A 16762-nucleotide genomic window follows, 5' to 3' on the forward strand; every position below is an offset into this window, starting at 1 on the left:
TGTGTTCCCTCTCTCGCTGTGTGTCTCTCTCTCGGTCAAATAAATAAATAAAATCTTTTAAAAAAAGAGCACACATGACTGAATAAGTTTTGCTTATTCTGCCTCCTCAAAAGGCCCACATCACTAGACCTTCCTTTGGTTACTTTAACCAGATAGACTTACTATAAGCCTGTTGGTTCCCTTTAAAGATTTTCCTTTTGCTCAATAGTTATTTTCCCATTCCAGAGCTTTTCTGTGCTTTTAAAGTAAGTAACAATTACTACAACAGTTCTCCTAGAACAAACCACCAAAATTGGCCGCCTTCATGAAGCACTAACTCCACAGTAGTAGTACCTGTGCTATTCGTCATCCTTCTTGCGTAATGTGCTGTGGTACTGCATCCGTCTTACCCTGGGCACACAAAACGAGCACTCAACTTCCCAACATACTTAAGAAACATTTGTGATAGTGGTTTTTTACAAGTCTTTAATTAAAAAACTCAAAAATATATAATCAAGCATTGTACATAATGCATACATTCTTAACATCTGCAGCTAAGATAAATAACAGAAGGCAAAAGCAGATACACTGTATTGCTTCTCTCTGGCAAATCACCAGTATTACCCCCTGCAGAAATGTATGATACATGTAAAAAAAAAAAAAAACATAAAAAAAACAAGCAAAACCATGGTCTTAAAATTGTCCCTTAGTATAAACAAAATATTTAGCAATAATACAGTAGATGGGATTTTTCAAACTGACTGAAATTGATAATACTTTATACCACTGGGTTAAAGTAGCAAGCTGCTTTCCAAGCTTGAGGCCGGGGGGGGAGGGGGGCGGCGGGGAATGACGCAGGACAGACAGACAGACAGACAGACACACTCTTTTCCTAGTTATACCCTGGCTCTGTTTGTATTTAGTAATTTCACTAATTCTATGTCTTGGATGCCATTCCTAAAGAAAACAAAATCCTTTCCCCTTGGGTTTCACTTGCAGGTCAGATGCCTGACCCCCACCCCCAACTGCTTTCTTCAGCCAGTATTACCATCTAACGCAGTGGCCTGGGGCAGGGGGGAAATAAATTCCTTCCACTTTGCAGCAAGCTAGATATCGCAGCTCTACTGAAGCAATATATACATGTTGGAACTAAAAGTGAAAAAAGCAAAAGGGTCCATTCAACACATAGCAGCTTATATCTAAATATATACATGTATGTATATGGTTTCACAGTTAAATTTTTAAAAAATTTACATTTGATATGTCCAGAAATATTTCTCCTGTAGTCTATAAATAATATTTTAATATGCTCAAATGATCAAAATGCACTACAAGAATGTATCAAATTAAATAAATTTTCTAAACCTTGACAAACAGATACTTGAAGTCAGTCAAGCTTGAGGTTTGTGTCAAGTGAGCTCCGTCAGACCCTAGAACCAGGGAAGACTGAGCCCTCTAGATACGATAGGAGAGAAACTCCAAAACTTTGGAAGGAATCGGCAGCTCCTGGACCTCCTGGATGGGCATCACTCTCCGGATCGACATGCGACACAAATGTTGAAGGCTAGGGACTTGCCTCGGAGTGGCCCAGAAATATACACTTCCATCGTGTGTCCTAAACAGAAACAACAACAAAAAAACCCCACAAGCTCAGTCACCTACATTACATGTATTTCAACATCCTACCGCTCAAACAACTAACATCCAAGGCTGTGTATGAGAGTCACAAACTACACATTAAAACCTAATTAAGGAGGCCTAACCAATGATCTCCTCTATGACAAAGTAACAGTATTATAAAGAGCCCTTATGGAAGATTTAGTGACAATAAAATACTGGCTGCTTTGATTAAAAGCCACCTTAGGGTGCCTGGGTGGCTCAGTCGGTTAAGCATCTGCCTTTGGCTCAGGTCACGATCCCAGGGTCCTGGGACTGAGTCTCCCATTGGGCTCCCCGCGGCCTGCTGCTTCTCCTCCCTCTGCCTGCCACTCCCCCTGCTTGTGCTCTTCCTCTCTCTCTCTCTCTCTCTGTCAATAAATAAATAAAAGCCACCTTAAATTGCCTCTAAAAGAAAACAGAAAAATCAATTTACCCAGCAGCTAAAACACTGCCATCAGTAGAAAAGGCACAGCAAAGACCATTGCTCAAAGGTGCAACTTGAACTGGATAATCCTCATCAATTCTCCAGAACCTCACCATTCTAGAAAGGAAGTAAGTTATCCAGTGAGTATCAGAATATTTAAGGTAAAAGCAACGTCTATACTTCAGATAAAAAACGCCACTCTGTTCTGAGTCACAACCACACATAAATACACACACATATCAATGCAGCAAGCAATTACGCTAACTCAATTACTCTAACTTGCTTTATAAAATATTTTCTAGCCTATACCAATCAGTAATTTGGATCAGCTCACACTTAAGAGACTATAATGTATGGCTGCCTTCCCTTCCCAGTGTTCGGATGGATCCATAATGGTCACAACCAGAATCTTTCTCCTTATGCTCAATTAATATCTGCTCTGAGAATTTTCACAGCCAAATGAAATTTCTCTGGCAAACAACAAGGATGTTAACATTAACATTATGTAATGTAACAACATTACAAAATGAAAAGACTAATTTATGAAAATATTACAATTAACAACATGTCTGCGAATCAAGATTTGCCATCTTATTTTCCCAAAAGGCAAAAAGGTTTTACTCTTTCCGACACATTTAAAAAGCCTTTTCACATAGGCAGAATGTGTCTAGAAACAGCAGAGACTGGATATGCAAAATCTGAACAAACAGAGAACAGTGACTGCTGGCAAAAAAACAAAAAACAAAACTTTCTCTGTTCTGGAAAAACGATAGTGACTCACCTTCTGAATTAATGTGACCAAACTACTTAATACTGTATACCATGCACATGGTATAATAAAAGCATGAGCAAAAGGAATGGCGATACCTAGGTTCTGCTTCGTACCAATAATCGTACCAGTGTATCTTACTTGTGTGACATTTCATCTTGTAGCCGCAAATGCAGTGGACACAGTGACTCAGCTTTTACCATTTATTTCACTTTGAAAATGCCCTTCTGCTTCAATCTTTACAAGCTATTACTGAAAAATAAACCTGTGAGCTAAAAGCTAATTAAAAATCTACCCAGTCTGCCTACACTAGTTAACACACAAGAAACACAGGGAAAGGCATAGATTATCTTTAGTTTGCATGGATACTCTTCTTCAGGCCAATATTCTTTACGACACATATCTCCCAAAGTCTTGTCTAAAGAAAGAGACATTAAAACCCACACAGCAGAAAGGCTTTTTTAAGCCTAGAAAATGTTTCAAGTAGAAAGATGAAAGGAAATCTTTAAAAGATAATAATAGGGCGCCTGGGTGGCTCAGATGGTTAAGCGTCTGCCTTCGGCTCAGGTCATGATCCCAGGGTCCTGGGATCGAGTCCTGCATCGGGCTCTCTGCTCCTTGGGAGCCTGCTTCTCCCTCTGCCTCTCTCTCTCTCTCTCTCTGTCTCTCATGAATAAATAAATAAAATCTTTAAAAAAAAATAAAATAAAAAATAAAAAAATAAAAGATAATAATAGGTCAAACTATAATTCACACACTTACTTATCATCAGCAAGGCTTGCAACATGCAGTCCATCATGACTAAAAGACACAGATCGTACCCATCGGTCATTTGCTCCTCCAGCAAATATTGGAGTAGGTGGGGGAAACAGGTGCCTGAGGACAAATACACGTTTTCAGTGAAAATGAGAGTCACTTCAAGAAGCGAAACTACCCAGATACAAAGTACATCTGTCTTTGAATTATGTTTAAACTGGCCTTAATGACCACAATTGAGGAGACGGAGTAGAGCTGATCCAAATTAAATGAAAGGAACCTTAAAAGAATTACTAATCTCCTTTTTACAACGTGGTTCAAGACACTAAGATTAACTCCAATGTTAGTTTCAACCGTTCTTCAAAAACCTTGACACGAAACTCTAAATATAATTAACCACTTCTACAGAGTCGTATACTGTCGAATGACAACAACATGATCTGTTATCAAGAGAGCCAATGATAGACTACAATTTTAATCCTACATGTTAGTGATTCTTTTCATGTAGTTTCTTAAAAGCTATACTAATAGCCAGAGATGAACCACAGACTACAATTAATTCATGCTGTACCCACCCAAATTCCATCAGAATGTCTCCAGTATGTGGATCCCAGATATATACTCGAGTATCATAAGATGCAGTAGCCAGTAATGCTCCATCAGGAGAAAAGTCACAAGCTACAACATCATGGTGGTGTCCTTCTAGTTTCCGTATCATGGTATATTTATCCATATTCCAAAGGAAAACCTGCAATAAAAAGGCAAATGTTATAGCTTCATTCAGACACACAGAGGACAAAATGGCACAACTTAATCTAAAACTGCTAAATTTAATTAACATTAAACATTATAAATTATGAATAATTAAAAGAATATGTATGCTCAGTGTCATAGTCAGATTAAAATCAGTCTTTAAGTTAATTAGACATGCAAATTCTATTTCAAATGTTTCTGTTAAATGTTAATTTAAAAATAAGCCTAAACATAAAAAAGGCAATGCAATTTAACCACAAAGTTATACTGAAATCCATTTATTCCAAAAACTAAATAACTAAAATATATACAAAAATAAATAGGGTTAAGTACTACAAACCCCCTTCTTTTTTTTTTTTCCAGAAACTACCAAATTTTTAAAAAATATACAGACAGAAAATGTAATGTTAACAAATTGTTACTCCATTGGCATCTCCCTTTGAGATAATCACTTGTTTACAATAGGCTTGGGTCACCAACGTGAGCCTAGGAAGAGAAACAGATACTGCAAGCAAAGAGAATTTTCACAGCCAAATGAAATTTCTTTGGCAAACAACAAGGACGTTAAACCACATTACAAAACGAAAAGACTAATTTATGAAAATATTACAATTAACAACGTCTGTGAATCAAGATTTGCCCATCTTAATCTTCCCAAACCAACCACAATCATTAGTCATTTTAAGTATAAAACATTTAAATTACTTTAGTACAAGTTTACATAGTTTTCAACTCTGTAAGATCAGTACTTAGACTGTGCAGAATAGTTCTGAATAGGATTCAGATGTTTACTTCAGTCTAGTTATAGGAAATACGAGCTTGGAGGTTTACAACAATCCTAATAAGACAATCTCTCCTCTTGGAGTAAAGCAATCCTTTTTACTACTTTTTTTCTGCACAGACACAATATTATTACTTCCAAAGAAAAATAAATACAAATTTTAAGTTGGATCAAAGTCTTAAGGTATCTCTAACATCTCAAAGAATTCCAAAAAAAAGAGCACAGAGAAACCATTTGAAAGCCAATTACATTACATTAAATTGGTTTCACATGTCAGACTCCCAATTCCATGAGACTGGAAGACTAATTTACTTGGAGGAGTCAGTGGGTTTCACTGCGGGCTGAAATTACTTTAAAAAAGAAAAAAAGAAAGAAAGAAAAGCAGAAAGTGGACATCGACCAGCACCTGTGTACGTACAGTACACCTTGCAGCGGAATGCAAGGTTACTTCATCCTATGGTAAAGGTCGCCCCCAGCCCGGTAGCCAGAGATGCCACTCTTTCTGCCCAGCTAACACCATTGTGCGCCTGTGTGCGAGTGGTGCCAGCATAACCTCAATCACACCAATATTGCTGCCACCACCTGTGACAGGGAAAGCAAGAAGCATATGGAAAACACACAGCCTAAAATAGCAATGTCAATATCTAGCTTTGTTCTTCTTATGATTTTTAAAGAACTGAATACTTTTTTTCTAAACTTCTAACATTTGCAACTATTATCTTAACATACTTCTTGGCTAAATAAAATGCATTTAAAACCAGCCTCCCACCCCCAGTAAGTCAGAGTGTATTCTGAATATCCCATGTATTTGGACTTCAACATTTTTCATAAACATCTGAAGCTAATAAGATCTCTTTCTACTAAGTCAGAGCTGGTAGACAACTAAAAGAGAGTTCATTAATAAGCATAACCCTCTCAAGAGTCACTTTATACTTAATCTGTCCACAGGTATGCTATGCAAGACAGACCATGTCAATTTCGTCTATAATTCACTCTAGACATACATGAGTGCTGTTTTTATTATTAGATTTTCAAGTTACTTTTTTTCAGTTAAATGTCCAGGACCAGCTGGGAATCAAAACTTTTTAAACAGCAAACTGGACAAAAAAAATAGAACAACAGAGAAGAAAATAATTAGCGGGAATGTCTTAACATTTGGACTAGATCTCTTCTATAGCACATAAACTTTCCTGTAGCACATAAACTTTCCTAGATCTTAGAAAGAGTAAATTTGACATACCCCTTACTTTATGAATATTATCTCTGACTAAAAGCAATCCAATTTCTCACTCCACAATCAATAACTGTATTTCCCTCATGCAAATTCTCCCCCATCGTGAAATAAAATATTTAAGATATTCATGACACCGAGCACAGACTTGTAAGTTACTTAGATTTAAAATGATTATGCACACATTATTATAATCCAGTTCACAAGGAATGTACAAGAACTTTGATACATACTGCTTTACTGGCTCCCACTGAACACAGCATAGAAGAGTCAGGAGAGAATGCACAGCTATACACCCAGTTCTGATGGCCCCTCAGTACTTTCATCATGTTTCCTGAACAAAAAGAAATAACCTGTATTAACCCTAGAGTTCACTTCCAATGAGCAGCATTTCAAAAATGGCAGGATCAGAGAATCACACACTTCTAGAGCAGCAGTGATTTATCTGTAACAAGGGTTAGCTATAAACTAGTTGATTATTTCATAAAGTTCTACTGGAACACAATCATGCCCCTTTGTTTGTTGTTACAATGGCAGAGGTAACTAAGGCAGAGACAGCATGGTCCACGAGCCTAAAATATTTACCATGTGGCCCTTCAGGAAAAACCTGCTGACCATTCACATATAGAAGATAGAATTCTTTTAGTCTAATCCACTTACTCTACAAATGAAGGACCTGTAACACTTCAAGGCTGAAATCTGAGAACACCTTCAAAATGCCTTTCATCCTTTTTCCTTTCTGATCACCTATATTCCACTCCAAAGCCCCTGTGCATTATAGCGATTATGTCTGTATATTTTAACTCTTAATTTTATAAATACTTACTGAATGTCGACTGTATGTCAGGCACTGAGGAGACAGCTATGAGTAAGACTAAGTCCCAACTCTCCTGAGCTTACATTTTAATGAGGCCACATTTTTTTTGTTTTGAGGGGTGGGGAGGAGAAGAGGGAGAGAGAGAATCCCAAGCAGGCTCTATGCTCAGGATGGAGCCCGACGAGTGGCTTGATCTCACGACCCTGAGATCATGACCTGAGCTCAAACCAAGAGACGCTTAACCAAATGAGCCCCAGGTGCCCTTGAGTCTATATTCTTAAAACATATGCACACAACTGAAAATGTGTTGAGAAAGCAAGCAGCTTTCGATATGCAAAAGAAAATAAAAATTTAATAACCAAACTGTTATAATTGTTGGGATATCTCCACCCCTCAAAGCCGAGCATTCAGAGAATGCTAAGATGCAGAGGTCCATCGTGGTTTGGTAAGATGAGCGTATTATTTTAGTAGGCAATTGTTATTACCCATCAGCTGGAACAAGTCTCCAAACCTCAGAGTTTTGTTTCCTACTACATTCAATTTAAGTCACAATACTTCCAAAGCAAACCCTCAACCTTGAGCCTGAGGCTGTTAGAGGACCAGCAGATCTTATTTAAATGTAAGGTGTTAGCCAAAACTGTAAACTTTCTTATTAGTGGCTAAGAAGCGGAAAGAGATGCTCATCTCTGGTCCTCTCAAATGAGGTAGACTTTCCGAAACTTTCTATGCACTGCGATTAACGAAGTTTCAGAAAAACCTGAGTACTTAACACTAACATACCTTTATTCTTTTATTAAAGTTATTTATTTATTTATTTATTTATTTATTTGTCAGACAGAGAGAGAGAGTGCACAAGCAGGGGGAGCAGCGGACAGAGGGAGAAGCAGGCTCCCCGCTGAGCAGGGAGCCCGATGTGGGGCTCGATCCCAGGACCCTGGGATCACGACCTGAGCCAAAGGCAGCGGCCTGACTGACTGAGCCACCCAGGCATCCCTAACATACCTTTTATTATACTGGATAGCAAGTCTTTTGATAATTTCTTACTTAACCTATCCAACTTATTATTATACTTATTAACTTTTAGGAGCTATAAATCCTGATATATAAATGTCTTAATTTAAGTTTTATTAGATTACTAAATTGTGTTACTTCGAGATCTACTTAAATTTTTGCTAAGCAAATGAAGTTAATAACCTTCCCTAAGATGAAGAAAATAAACTAACACATTTATAAAACGCTAAAATTGACCCAGATTTTGTCCTCATATAGTTGATACAGATCTGTGTGGTTAGTTTCTAAATAATATCAGATTGTTTAGAGTAACTGCTGGTTCCTGTTCTGGGTCACATTTATGGTTCCGTTTGATCTGCACAAGGAAAGGGACCAAACGATTAAGCAGAGAACAGGAAACTTTGATCATAGGCCACTTTTAAAGTCAAATGCCCCAAATGATCAACACTTCTTGACATCTCTCAGTAGTAATGTTATGAAACCCATTCTGTTTCACAGCCTGGAAAAAAGACATACCATCATCTTTCAGGTCCCACACTCTCAGAGTTTTGTCTCTTGAAGCTGATACTAGGATCAAGCTCCCATCTGGAGCAAAAGTTAAATCTCTGACCACTTCAGTATGATCTACCAAGTTAAGGAGGAGTTTTCCTAAATGCAATGGAAGAGGGGAAAAAAGACAATGTTGTTAATTTTTATCAGCTTCTTTCTTTAAAATAGGGTTCTTCACCATAAAACACATTATATAGAAATACTTGTCACCTCCTTAGTTTCCCAAGTGTAAAGTGACTTAATAGTGCTTTTACTATCGCCTTTAAAGATTCTCTATTTACACAGTTGTAAAATGTATTATTTCCAGGATAACAAAGCCTAAATTTATTAGATCAGCTTAAAGAGAATTCCTGAAATGTAAACAAGTTAATTTACCATCAGGAAAACCTACCTTATCACTTTTTAATCTTTGTATAGTATGAATTTAAATATAAAATCCAATTTTCCCTTTTCTTTTTCTTGGATTACTAACAGACTGTCAAACTCCCCCAAAAAATTCATGTTATCTCACAACCACCTAAATTTTCAAAAATAATCAGTGAAAAAATATACTTTATTCATCTAATATTGTGAGAGTTCTGTTTTCTATGAAAATCTATGTGCTTTCCTTAAATTTTTTTTTAAGAATCCAATCAAATTTACTGACTCTTTATCCTCATTCAATATTAATATCACCTGCTGTATTCTACTCTACATAGTTTTAATGCTCATTAAAAAAAAAAAAGGCCTTCACATTTTTGGCACATACTATCAGCCAGAAACTGTTTTAGTCAGTGAATAACACGTTCACTTTTAATTGCCCAAAGAATTTAACTTCTCAACCTATCTAGTTAAACTTTAGATACAATGTCACTAAAACTTCCAAAGGTTAGACAATGATTGTTGAAAACCAGATTTGCCTTGAAAGCCTCCAAGCTATCACTGAAAAAGTATGTAAGACAACACCTTGCCATTTGAGCCATAAACTAAGTTACTAATTTATAAATGATAATTAACTAAACATTCCTTAGGCATGTCCTTCTTGCTGTAACATTCTCTGAAGAGTGACCAAGCAGTGAGAACTCTATTTTCTTAAAATAAAACCATGAGCTGAAGATGCTATGCAGGCCAATCATAAAGACACATCCATAGAACCAATTCTTGCTTTTCAGTGAGTTAAAATCCTTAAATCACGTAGTGCCTAGGAGAGATGCCCTGCATCATAAAATAATCAGGTTTGCTTTTCAACCCCATACCTGTATATACATCCCATATTTTGATACGTCCATTGTTTAACCCTGTGGCAAGGAGCAGCTGATCCTGTCCAAATCTGAATTGATGCCATTCTATGTTGACACAGCGACTCTGTTTTTCTGGAACTGAAGATCCAAAAGCAAGACTCCAGACTATGTCACCACAGTCTATAATATGTTCACGAGGCTTATTTTTCTGACCACCATCACTGTTTTGTCTTGACAATCTCAAACTGCTTGAATTGGTGATATTTTTGGTGCCATGCAAGAGACTGAAGGGAAAAAAGGTCATATCTAGTTACTATTTACTCTGGACTCCTACAGATACTAAATGATAAATGTTTGTTAAAATAACCGCAATATTATCATAGTGATACTGAATAACAACCAAATTCTATGGATGGGAAGGCGAAAAGTTGCTATTAGCTATGAGCATATGACCAAATAAACTCAAATCAAAAGACATTTTCAGTTGCTAAGAAAGAGATTAAGTTCAACAATAAAGCAATGTATAATTTCTTTGTGTCAAAATTTTCCTCAAAACCACTATATCAATTAGGACTTCTTTAGCTAACCTAAAGTAAGTATAAACAAGCAAAAAACAAAACAAAAAACCGGATAAGATATTTATGTAAAGGTCAACTAGACACAAAAAGGAGGGAGAGATTAGATTTAATATATATTTTATAAAAACTTTCAACAAATCCACCAGAGGAACTTTAGGTACATAAAAAATAATTACACAATCATCATAACACTGTTATCTAATAAAATGTTGTGAAATCCAAAAAGCATCACATAACAAAGGTCACCTGCCCTGGCACAACGCCATATATACACTACCAAGGAACCAGTAATCTGCTTTTTAATACAAAGACACAAAAGCATCTGAGAAAGTATTCTATAATGTATAAGGCCAAATAATTCTTCCTACAAAATTTCCAATATATTCAGCTTATGATTAAAATACTTATTTACAACAGCCTACAAAGGAAAAACTTAAATATCAAAATCTTTTTATTACTCCACACAGAAAATAGTAAATTCTACAAAGAGATACAAAACACAGAAAAAGAAGAGAATCTTACAAGTTCTTAAGGCACTGGGACCACGGAACAAGCTTTACTGTACGATGTCCTTGTGACCAAGCAAAGTACGAACCATCTGGAGCAAAAGCAACAGTCCAATTTTCACGACCACATTTCTTGTCAAAAGGAGCTACTGGAGCTAAAAGTTCACCTATAGTACGTGATCTCACTAAAAGAAAAAATATATATATATGTCACATATAACCAATAATGAATTTGAGACTGCCTCCATATTAATTTGGGACTCTCAACTCCATTGAGTTTCCATGCAGACAAGGAATAATAAGGAGTTCTGATTTCTACCCTCTGAAGGGAAATAATGTGCTGTGCAGACCCTTTAATGATATAACTAACTTCAAGTTTTGATAAAGTGATTTTTAACATCTCCCACCCAAGAGCTTGTTTAGAAGGCTTCAATAAAAAAACTGGTTAAGTGATAATAATGTAATGATATATCAGGGTTAGCAATTACTAAAGTCCTGACTTTTGCATTATCTTATGTTTTCATCCAATTACTAACATTTAAAGTGCAACAGGCTAACTTTGTAAGAAAAGTAACTTCCAGTAAGTTTGTAGTTTTCAAAAACCACAAACCACTATAAAATACATTGTATCATTATTCAAAGGAAAGCACTATTAAATGGTCTCTTTAAACATGAATATTTTTTTTTTTAAGATTTTATTTTTTAAGTTATCTCCACACCCAACGTGGGGCTTCAACTCACAATCCTGACACCAACAGTCACATGCTCCACTAAGTGAGCCAGCCAGGCGCCCCCACATGAGTATTTTTTGAGGCCCAGGTCACCAAAAAAAAAAAAAAAAAAAAAAAAAAAAACCCACAAAACTCCTAGAACTAGAAGGGACTTAAACGTTATTTAGTACAATCTCCCAACCAGTGCTTTAAAATGCATTACACATTTGTGATCCTCAAATAGTGGTCCTCAAGTGTCTTAATGGTGGGCCATAAACCCCAAAATGGAAGTGATTCTTTTGGTTTTTAAGGACAGAGAATAAACAATCTCATAGATTTTTAATTTAGTTAAGAGTACTTAAATTTAGGGGCACCTGGGTGGTTCAGTCGGTTAAGCATCTGCCTCCAGTGTGGGTCATGATCTCACGGTCCTGGGACCAAGCCCCAACGTTGGGCTCCCTGCTCAATGGGAAGTCTGCTTCTCCCTCTCCTTCTGCTGCTCCCCCTGCTTGTACTCTCTCGCTCACGCGCCCTCTCAAATAAATAAAATCTTAAAAAAAAAAAAGAGTACTTAAATTTATCATTCATAACAAAAACTGGCGTTATTACCGGAGTATACAGAGACTTTTTGTTCTGCATTTAACATGAAGTATGATCAACAAGCTCCTACTGTAGATGTGTGCATGCAAACTTGGCCAGAATTTCCTCAATTTGGGGAATCTTTTTTTTTTTTTTTTAAAGATTATTTATTTATTTGACAGAGAGCGAGCGAGCGAGCGAGACAGGGAACACAAGCACGGGGAGTGGGAAAGGGAGAAGCAGGCTTCCTGCCGAGCAGGGAGTCCGATGCGGGGCTCAATCCCAGGACCCTGAGATCATGACCTGAGCCGAAGTCAGTCACTTAACCAACTGAGCCACCCAGGTGCTCCTGGAGAAAGAACCTTTATCAGTGTATCACCATTGCTTTCTTGGGTTGGTCTTGATTTCAAATTTTGCTACTCTTCCTTAGGTATAAATTAGTATCACTTTAGTTTCCCTACTATCTATTTTGTGATTAGTTGTCTGGCTAACTCTTACAGTGTATTTTTAGGTTTTTGGCTTAAACTTCCCAACAACTAAACTACATATACCCCACGTACTGCAGTTCAAATAAGAACCACTTATACTCTTACTGCTAGACCATATACATACAACCCCCCCCCCCACCATGTACTCATTGAGGTGACACTTCAAGTCTCAATGTGTGCTCTGACAATAGCCAGTGGAACACCCAGCATATGACGGGTGATCAGTAAATATTTATTGAATAAACATAGAAGCACATGTGTAAGTTCCCATTCTTAAATGATTTCAACATTTCCTTGTCCAAGTTTTTGGTACATTAACAAATGAGCTATGGTTTGAAAAGCAAAAGAGGGGTGCCTGGCTGACTCAGTTGGTAAAACATGTGACTGCTGATCTTGGGGCTGTAGGTCTGAACCCCACATTGGGTGTACAGATTACTTAAAAATCTAAAAAAAAAAAAAGGTAAGAAAAATTGAGACCCGTATTTCTGATATTCACAAATATGAATACCTAATAAGGCTTATTCTATTTTTGTGCAGCTGACATTATCAAAAATCTTCCTCCTTGCCACTCCACCCACTCAGTCCTGATTCTGACCTAAGAGAGTAGGCTTAATCCTGCTCTCACATGATAGTCATATATTGAAGACAGCCATGACATCAGCAACTAAATCTTTTCATCAGGATAAACTCCATAGGCCTTTCAATCATTCCTTAGATTACATGGTTTCAAGTCCATTCTCCAACTTCGCCTTCATCACTTTTCTGGAGAAACTCCAGTTGGTAATGGTCTTCATAAAAGTGGCACCCAGAACTAAACACAATACCTCAGGTGTGGTTTGATTAAAGCAGCAGAGCCCCCACCAATTCCCACCCCAATTAAGATGACATTACTTTCATCAGCAGTTACATGACTTTCTTAATATAAAATCCACAAACCAGTGACCCTCATATGCCTACAGAATGATTTTTTTTTTTTAAGATTTTTATTTATTTGACAGAGAGAGACAGTGAGAGAGGGAACACAAGCAGGGGGAGTGGCAGGCAGAGGGAGAAGCAGGCTCCCCGCAGAACAGGGCTCGATCCCAGGACCCCAGGATCATGACCTGAGCCAAAAGTAGTCGCTTAACCAACTTAGCCACTCAGGCGCCCCTGAAAAAAATTTTTTTAAGTTAAACCTTTATTACCTGCAGCTGTTTAATATATGATTTAATGACCCTGTATAAGGGAAAAGCTGCCTGCCATGGGAACTCAGCCATAAAATACAATACTACATTATCTGTACAGGAGTAACACACTGAGTTACTGCTGAACCAAGCGAACCAGATTTAGCTCCTTCTTTCACATTCCTCTCCGCAATTTCATAACCAGAAAGGGAGGATCTGGTATAGTGCCTTGTGAAAGAGGGCCGTAGCTCCAGGCAGTACTCCCTGTCTCACAGGACTTCTTTAATCAGTCAAGGAATCTTGCCTCTCCTCTTTCAGTACTTGAGAAACAGAGAGTTGTAATTAATATCCAAGAAAAGAGGGGGAAAGTTAAGTCCTTACTGAAAGATACAAAGCTACATAGAGATGTTACTGTTTCACTCTGTATCCAAATGGTACTTCCAAAGTAAAGAAAGAAACAAAGAAACAAAAACTGGGTTTTGGGTTGTTTCTTGTTTTTTGTTTTCCTAAAGCTTAGGAAAGGACAAAGTTCAGATATTTGGGACTTGGCTAATAATTTTATACTATAGCCAGGAAATAACACTGAGACCTAACTAAATAAGAAAAATTTTAACTGAAAAGGCTACTACTTAGTGGATGGTTCTTCTACCTTATGCAGGTATGCTCAGTAGCTCTATCCAGCCCTTAGAAGACAGGACTGGAAAGTTTTCAAAACAGTTCATCAAGATGAAGTAAAACAGATAAATGAAAGGCAGATCACTTATCTGTGATACTATTGTGTAGGAGAGGAGGAAAAAAAGCCCACTGGACTAGGAATAAGAACTTTTGGGTTCCATGTTCCACTTTAGGACCTACTTAATAGTCTTAAAATACTAAAATAAAATTAGGCATGAATTTTGTTTTCTCTGTATTTTTAAAATAGTTATTAGAACCAGGGTTAAAGTCCCCTCCTAACCTGCCATTCAACCTTACCCTTAAAAGAACAAAAGTCCAGAATTCTAAGATAGCGGTCTCTAGATATAAAAACTGAACCCACATACAGGATAGAGGGCCTTTAGGTTACTTCAGCTTCTCCCTCTCTCTAGAAATACCTCCTCCATGTATTTAAAGGCATACATAAAGAACGGGGAAATGCAAAGGGTCTCTGCTCAGTAGCCACCTCCAATTTTCATTTAACACAGTAAGTTTAGTGTTGGACTTTTTGTTGGGGCGGGTGCTAAACCTGTTTTTTTAAATGGAAACTGTACATCTATAAGTTGTATAATATGACTTAAGTTCAATGTTTACTAAGCCTATCCATCAATGCACAGCTCTAACTGCCCCCCAGAACTGTGCCAGTTATTTTCCCGTAAGAGGGAATTTAAACGTGAGGTGCTCTCAACGGAGCCCCCGAGGCGGTCTTCACGCAAACGTCTAGGATATATTGCCCTGACTTCGGTGTGGCAGGGCTAGCCTCTCGACCAGTTTCTAGACAGCCTTTTCAGAAAGTGCTCTTTCATACAAGAGCTTTTCTTCTGTCACTCCACCCAGCCCTTCTGCTCCTCCCCGCTCCTATGTGTGGAAAAGATAATTGAGTCTCCTCCCCCGAACCGCTGCTTTCCTTAACGCCACACCATTTTTTGCTTTTTCCAGGCTGATGGCACCTCTTCGGTCGCATTCCTCCTTTAAGAGTGGTTGATATACATGAGGACCCCTCCCCTTTCATTACACTCCGAACACATAAGTTTACTTTTCCCGTCGTACAATCAGAGAGCCCAAGACTTCCCCAGCACTCGCCTATCCACTCGACGCCCCAGAGAATCCCAGGACGGCCGTGCGCGGACCTCTTTAGAGGAAACTGGGGTTCCCCCGAGGGTGGGTGTCCACCCCCGGCCACACGGTGAGGACGGCCCTGGGCGCCCAGGTTCCCCTGGACCCGAAGATCCGCCCACTGCCTCCCGCCGAGCCGGGCGCACAGTAGGTGCTGGATCAACGTCGACCCCATTTACCCCTCGGTGACACCCCCCGGAGGGGCCGCTTCCTTCCTCTTCGCTCCAGGGCTTGGCCCGGCTCACCCTTCTTCACTTAAGACTCAGACGCTTCCTCCTCCGGGGACTCCCTGCCTCTCCGCAGCCCCGGCGCTCTCACCAGCACCCCTCACCCACCGTCCCATTCCTCACCGATCTCTTTCTCGTTGACCCTCGGGGGAAAGCTGGCCATCTATGGGGCACCGTCTGATTCCGGGGACGCGATGCGGACGCAACGACAGAGAAGGGATCGGCGAGCGCTGAGGGGCGTGACGCGGGCTCGGTCCCTCCCGGACCGGGGGACGGAGGGGGGGGCGGGGGCGGTGGCGGGAGTCTCTGCCGACTGCCCCGGGAAAGACGCGGAAGGCCTCGGACCAAACTACGGAGTCAAACACAGACAATAGACCCCGTTCCCTGCCTCAAGCCTACGGACCGCGACACTCCCTCCAACGCCGACGACCGCAAACCAGACACTGGAGACAAAATGGCGGGCGGCGCGGGAGCTAGCAGGGCGGCGCGGGCGGGGTCTCGTGACGCCATCGCCCGAGGCCCCGCCCCCGACGCTCGGGACGTGACGGCCTGGGCTTGGCGCCCCGCCCCCCGCCGGGTGCGCGCGGCCGTTTCTGCGAGAGCAGGACCGGCTGGGGCAGGAAGAGTGCCGGGGCGGAGGCGGAACAGGGGCTGCCTCCCCAACCCAGCCGAGGCCGGAGCGTTGAGTACGAACTGTGCTCCTAGCTCGGTCTTGTCCCGTCCCCACCCCCGGGACCGCAGCGTGGTCTGTAT

General features: G+C 39.5%; 1 protein-coding gene across 2 annotated transcripts; it reads right to left on the bottom strand.

Annotated features, from left to right (window-relative positions):
• Positions 1–459: 459 nt before the first annotated feature.
• Positions 460–16454, bottom strand: WSB1 (WD repeat and SOCS box containing 1). 2 transcript variants are annotated; one of them, XM_035027760.1, is made up of 9 exons: positions 16133–16454; positions 11050–11218; positions 9965–10233; positions 8697–8828; positions 6586–6686; positions 4163–4335; positions 3594–3707; positions 2072–2179; positions 460–1594 (listed from the first exon to the last, which is right to left on the bottom strand). In XM_035027760.1, the coding sequence occupies exons 1-9, from the start codon at positions 16170–16172 to the stop codon at positions 1435–1437; spliced, it is 1266 nt and encodes a 421-aa protein (XP_034883651.1). In that variant the 5' UTR covers positions 16173–16454; the 3' UTR covers positions 460–1434. The 2 variants fall into 2 exon arrangements, with proteins under 2 accessions (XP_034883651.1, XP_034883652.1); XM_035027761.1 differs by lacking the exon at positions 16133–16454 and adding an exon at positions 12118–12139.
• Positions 16455–16762: the final 308 nt, after the last annotated feature.

The sequence above is a fragment of the Mirounga leonina genome, unplaced genomic scaffold, assembly GCF_011800145.1.
Source record: "Mirounga leonina isolate KUSES-001 unplaced genomic scaffold, KU_Mleo_1.0 Mir_200, whole genome shotgun sequence".
NCBI classification, from domain to species: Eukaryota; Metazoa; Chordata; class Mammalia; order Carnivora; family Phocidae; genus Mirounga; species Mirounga leonina.

Bases quoted from the DNA above. Each gene is read 5' to 3' on its own strand.
- WSB1 (XM_035027760.1), bottom strand. From the start codon at position 16,172: ATGGCCAGCTTTCCCCCGAGGGTCAACGAGAAAGAGATCG. The intron at 6,687-8,696 runs GTATGTCTTTTT...CTTTTTGTTCAG, and splicing joins GTGGGACCTGAAAGATGATG to GAAACATGATGAAAGTACTG. The intron at 3,708-4,162 runs GTGGGTACAGCA...ATTTGTCCTCAG, and splicing joins GACATTCTGATGGAATTTGG to GCACCTGTTTCCCCCACCTA.